This window comes from Malaya genurostris, chromosome 2 (genome assembly GCF_030247185.1).
Source record: "Malaya genurostris strain Urasoe2022 chromosome 2, Malgen_1.1, whole genome shotgun sequence".
Taxonomy (NCBI): Eukaryota; Metazoa; Arthropoda; class Insecta; order Diptera; family Culicidae; genus Malaya; species Malaya genurostris.
Window position 1 is genome coordinate 71,293,115 of NC_080571.1, and position 6,476 is coordinate 71,299,590.

The 6,476-nt window shown below is 38.7% G+C and overlaps 1 protein-coding gene across 1 annotated transcript in view; it reads right to left on the minus strand.

The window, feature by feature from the left end:
• The window catches only part of LOC131432208 (neuropeptide SIFamide receptor-like), a 401,852-nt gene extending 398,461 nt beyond the window's left edge, over positions 1–3,391 (minus strand). Inside the window, exon 1 of the mRNA XM_058598342.1 lies at positions 2,383–3,391. Coding sequence (XP_058454325.1) covers positions 2,383–2,526 — 144 coding nt within the window. The 5' untranslated portion in view covers positions 2,527–3,391. The remainder of the gene's footprint in view (positions 1–2,382) is intronic.
• Between the last annotated feature and the right edge of the window lie 3,085 nt (positions 3,392–6,476).

The following is a 6,476-nucleotide window of genomic DNA, read 5'->3' on the forward strand; positions in this document are numbered from 1 at the left end:
AACGTAATTTTCAAAAGTCTACAACTAAAACAAGTTCGCAGCTTATTTTAGAAATCTTCAGATTTACAAACAAATCTGTAGGTCTGGCATCGCTGATCAAGACGCGGAAGTTGATTCGTTGAAATTAAATACCATCGTGTAGGATTATAAGGCACTTGATCTGAATATAAATTTGTTAAAATTGGTTCGACCATCTGTTCGACAAATATGAGTGTATCGAAAATAAACTATCCACATACATTTGTGTTGTATGCATGTTTTGGTGATGGTTTTTATGCTCAGATCACAGCATGCTGTGCGTTTGGCTGTCAGCTTTCGTTTGTTTACTTGTTTATGCGGTTGAAATTCTGCGTTTTCAAAATGTCGCGCATTGAAAAGGAAGTGAAAATTAAGGTTCTGGACACATGGATAAGTGAGAAGGGTATTACTATGCAAAAATTGGCGAAACGGTTTGAAATTCATCATGCCAGTGTTAAAACCATCATTAATAAGTTTGGGGAACACTATTGATTCGTTGAGCTACCAGGAAGATACAGAAAACCCGGTTCTTCCAACCCGAAACAGGACCAGAAAGTGGTATCTCTAATCATGAAGAACAAATCAATGTCAATACGTGACTTCACCAAAAAAGCAGGAATGAGTGTCGGAATGATCCAGCGTATCAAGAGACAAAATCACCTGAAGACCTACAAGAAGTAGAAAATCTTGAAACAAAGTGTAGAACAGAAGAAGCGAGCAGCAACAAGGGCCCGGAAATTGTACCAATTTGCAGTGTCCGGATGCATGCGTTTTGATGGACGATGAGACTTATGTAAAGGAAGACTCAAAACTCCTTCTAGATCCACAATACTGTACTGTCGTTGTTGGGGAGGATGTGAGCGATGCGGACAGGTAGATTCAAGTGGAGAAATTCGGTCGAAAGGTACTGGTATGGCAAGCGATATGTTCCTGTGGTTTGAAATCAACCATTTTTTACACTACCGGAACTATAAATGCTGAAATCTATCGATCTGAGTGTCTCCAGAAAAGATTGCTGCCTTTATACAAGAAGCATAGTACACCTCCACTGTTTTGGCCGGATTTAGCGTCGGCTCACTATGCCAAAACCACTCTCAATTGGCTTGCGGAAAAGGGTATAAATTTCGTTGAGAAAAATATCAATCCACCAAATTGCCCTCAGCTTCGACCCATCGAACGTTACTGGGCAATCGTGAAGAAGGTCTTCAAGAAGACTGGTAACATGCAGGAGTTCAAAAACATTTGAGCTGTTGCGATGCAACACTTGTCCGGAACTTGATGAGAAGCGTTCGATCAAAAGTTCGAAAATTCGTGAAGCAATAACTTACATTTCATCCGGATTTCATTATGCTCAAGTTTAACCTCGTACAATAAAAGATCAATTTTTAGTTTGAATAAAACATCGTTTTTTATCATAATTTGAAAGAAAAATTTGTGGGTAGCTTATTTTCGATACACTCCTTAATAAACAAATTTTGCAAATTGCAAGAGCTTACTTAATAGTATTAAAATATTTGCTTCGTTTTACATCGTCACTTATAACAACACTACAAGGGTGTGCAAGTTTTAATATTCTTCACTCAGTTTTTTCCAAAACCAGAAGTAAACACGTCAACCATCAATTAGATGCGTTATTTCTTATTTATGGGCCCCTCCCGAAACGAAATCCTGGGTACGGGCCTGTTTGAGAGCATATGTTTTCAAAAAACCAAAGATGATCTGACTTCGAAGAAACAGTGTGTGAAAATATCCCAAGATGTCAGCACTTGCATAGCTTTGAAAACCTTAGGAGTCGTGTCAAGGGCAAGGTGCGGTGGTGCAATCATGCAAAGGAATACAAAACCTAATCAAAATGTGGCTGTTGGGTCTCTGGAATGTTGAACAAAATCCGAGCTAAAATTAAGTTTGGGTGATCATTGTTCGAAATCGTTTTGGATCAATACCGAATATAGATAATAATTGCTAAAAAAAAGTTCTCAAAATAACTAGCTCAAATGCTTCGAAACACTCCGGAAAAACGGTCTCAGAATCATCATAACTGCATATGAGTTACCACTATAATTTCTCGAATTCTGCGAAGCTTCCTCAGCGAGTGATGCTAACTCATTCTATAATGAAACTATTCTCCGTTTGAAACCGGCAAAGATTAGCAATATGTTGTTGTTGTTTTCAACTGACGAATTATTGATTGATCTTCCAGCCCGTTCTTATGTAAGTTCTCTGAACCCCACGAATCTGCCAACACTGAACGCAATATTTCACTGCGGGGTTTGTCGAGAACCGACGTTTCCTCTATTGAATAATACCGATGTTTATCGAAATTTTTTTCACAATCATTCCATAACGAACAACCGCTCGGCTTACCTGGTAGTTATCCAAGTCACTGGTAAAAGCGGCCGCATTCGAGTTTTCCCTTCGGAACTCGCCAAAGTCCAGGGTTGCTCCCGGGGGCATCTTCTGGAGCTTCAGGGCCAGGCCCATGGTGAAAACTTCACTACCCAAATCCATGGCGAATCCGGATTGCAACGATTTTTTCTTCTATATTGCAATGACCTATATTTGCAGTCCACTGACTTCCAAGCACCTACAAACACACACACACACACTCGCACAGACGCGCGCGGGGTCACTACTCTGTAGCCATTTGATTGCGAGTTGGTTCTAATTCTGCTTCCCTTTTTTGCTCAAACAAACAAACAACAATACACACGGGGGATCGTTTCTGGAGTTACGATTACGGTAGAACTTCAAACATGAACACGATTAACTTATTTTAATATTCTTCTCAAGAGACTTCAGTTATTTTAGACACACTGACACGTGAGAAACACGTACACAAAAAACTACAACTAAACTCGTATTCATTATATTTCTGCACTGGACATCAAGTGACCCATTTTTGCACCAAATTTTGTCGTATAAACTTCTTCGTTTGCCTTAAAAACTACCAATTTTTCGTTACTTCCTACAAATTCGGTTGAGTGTGGGGATTTTTTTTCTGATTTTATCCGCTTAGCAGCATAATGATGATGATGATGATGACGATGATGATTCACTAGATTTTGATAAGCTTTTTTATTTGTGTGACTTAGCTAATACTCAGCTTGACTGTAGGCTGTCAGTATTATTTTACAACAATTTTATGACTTTTCGTTACTAGATGCGGACTGCAGACTTGACTTATTAATTACAATGCTCTGCTAGATATTCCCAAAAATACTTTCAATTTTTTTTTTTGTTAATTTTGTTTTTCGTATGTATTTAAACTTGCTTTTGCTGCTTATGAGATGGTTGTAAAAAAGAAGAATAGTCAACCAACCAAATTCACTTGGCTGTGGCTGCTTTATTGTTACTGCTGTTGTGCTTCATTCCGATAACGTTACCAAACTAAAATAAAACCTGAATTTGTGTGGAAAATTAAACCGTCTGCAAGAACTTTTCCCGCTCTCGGCACACTTCCGTGTGTGAGCGGCGCCCACTCTCAGCCAGACCAGTCGCCACCCCGGCAGTTGCCACCCGCCCAAACCGAGCAACAAATCCCGGAAAACACAGCTCGTACTCTCGATTTTCCTTGTAACGCAACGCGAACGAAAATGTGGGGCCTACTCCTGGTAGCGGAGGGTTTTTCGCTATCCCGACTGCACGCCACCCCGTAATGGGCGATCGTTAGGCGGTATTCGTCAGCCCGTCAAAACGACAGGCATAAATAACGGTCGCATGTCTTCGGGATTTTTATGCTTCCGGAACACACACACTGACTAGTCCGCTCCAACACTCTCTATCGCTCTCTACTGATCAGTGTTTTTGCATCTTGCATCTCTCTGTTGTCTCCTGGTATGTTGCATCCTCCGACCGGATAGTGGCCGATGGCCTCTGGACGGAATCCGGAAGAAGGGTTCAAAAACCTACAACTGCGCGCGCATTTTCGAACATCGAAACAACGTGCGAACGAAGGATGCACTCGCTCTCTCTCTCTCTCTCGATCTCCGATCTCAGCACGAACAGAACCGATATCGGAGTAAATATTCGGCATTAGAGTGAAATATATTAATCTTCGTTGACAGCTGGAATTGATTTGAATAAATTATTCAGACAAATCCTTCGATAGTAACCGTTTGCAGCAGCTCGGCAGGAAAAAACAGTAACAATAACTCAACACCTCGGATGCTAAAAATTAATAATTCAATAAAACTGCAAAAAATAAAAGTTCTTCAGCCTAGTGTGTATATTTTGAACGATTGTTTGATTGAATGGTCGATCCATCATATCCGTTTTTTTTTAACTTTTTCATCAAACACAAACGTAACACGTATCAACTGACGTCCACGAAGACACTGCTTTACAAGCCACAGCAAAATAGTAACCAATAACATAGTAACCCTAGTATTCGAATTGTAAATTGTAAATTCACATTTCACTGCATTTGAGCACGTGTATCAACTTTCGGTTGCACATATCCAACAAAGGCGGGGCTCTGTCTTGAAATTGACTACCGCCAGTCGGTGTTGAACAGTCGTTCGCACCTTAGCTCTTGGCTCCTGGTAATTTTTTCTGGCTACCTAGAGTTTCATTGATTCAAGGCTTCAGTCTTTTTCGAGACTACCTGAATCACTAACAGTCTTTTTAAAGTCAATTAGTCAGCTTTTCTCAAGGCTATACAAAGAGTGATATTTGAGTGATTTAAAGTGACTAAGAAATTAATCAGCCTTTTTTTAAGGCTAGCTATTCAAAGAACTATTCTTCGACCTAATCAGTCTTTATCAAACTTTTTCAAACTAGGAGTCTTATCGAAGACTAATTTAGCCTAGTTAATTTAATTTAAAACTTCATTCATTTAAAAAATTCCTGCGTCCAACCGGAAAGGCAACAAGCCTAAGGCTAAAAATAATTCAATACGGGATAAATCACAATCCGTCATTCAACATTTTTCTAATAACATTCACGATCTTATAGAATCTGAATGTAAAAATAAAAGACTACGGACGGATTTCCCTTCCGTTGATCCAATGCCGTCTAACAATATTTACGAGATTCTTCCTGAATCCGGTTGTAGCGACATAGAAGAAAATTCTTCAAAAATTCCCAAAATGGACGCTTGTCGTTCTGGGAAGAAACAACAATCTATTCCGCCAGTGACGGTGATGATTTCCGACTTCAAAGCATTCCGTACTGAGCTTTCTACTTTTCTCCCGGAAGTAAAATTCTCATTTCGAATCGGACGAAGAGGAGAATGTCGAGTCTTGGTTGATGGATTGGAAGATTACGAACGTCTTATCCGATATTTGTCCGAGAAACTTCATAAATTTTATTCATATGATATAAAACCGGACAGACCCTTCAAGGCTGTCTTGGAAGGTTTATCAAATAATCAAAGTACTGATGAAATTAAAGATGAAATAAAAGAATTGCTTGGTTTTGCCACTTCCCAAGTAATACTTATGAAAAAAAAGAAGAGCGAATGGTACTTCTAAACCACGCTCTGGAATTTCCCATGAACTTTACCTAATACACTTCAATCGAAGTGACGTAAACAATTTGAAAACTTTAGAAAAAGTACGTTTCATTTCCCAAATTAAAATTCATTGGGAACATTATAAACGGCATAATCGTATTGCAAACTTAATGCAATGTCGTCGTTGCCAAGGCTTCGGCCATGGAACCAAAAATTGTCATATGGATATACGCTTCGGTTAGACAACAAGTCAAATCAGCGACCTTAAATTTACAGAACATACCTGAAAATCAAAAAACCGTTACAAATGCCACGCCTAATTCTTCTAAGGCATTTAAAACAGAAAACGAATTTAAAACAAAAAACCAGGTACGCCTGCCAATTCGTCTTCTAACGAAAACAATTTATTGACAGGTAGATCGACCTCGTCATCATCTTCTTCTAATGTCAGTTATGCTAGTATAACAGGTAGAAATCTAACACTTAATTCTTCTAATGTAAATAATCAAAACACAGGACCATCTTGAAGTTCATCTTCTAACAAAAACAATTTATTAATAGGTAGATGGCCATACCATCTTCTTCTAATGGCCAAATATTGAATGACTAAGGGTTTACAGCGTTAGGTACTGAATCCATTGATATTGATATCTGTTATTTAATATTCTAGTACCAAAAATCTCTATTTGGAGCCCCCTGGTAGTGGACGCAACTAGTCTCAGCGGAAAACAATAAACAAATATACACTGGCAATAATAATACTAGAAATACAAATTTAATTTTGATACAAGGTCCGCTGAGATTCTATTTATTCATGCTTTGATGTGCAATTTATTATTAACATAAAGTGGAGTCCCAGTAGAAAAGATTTCCTTTTAAGGGATCCACAATTTAATGACTACGCTATGTTGGAAAGAAAGTACAAATAAATAAATTTAGTCTAGCCGCAAATGTGGCACGGTTGTGTATTCCTTGTATATCAGGTGGAAGTGCATTATATTTAGTT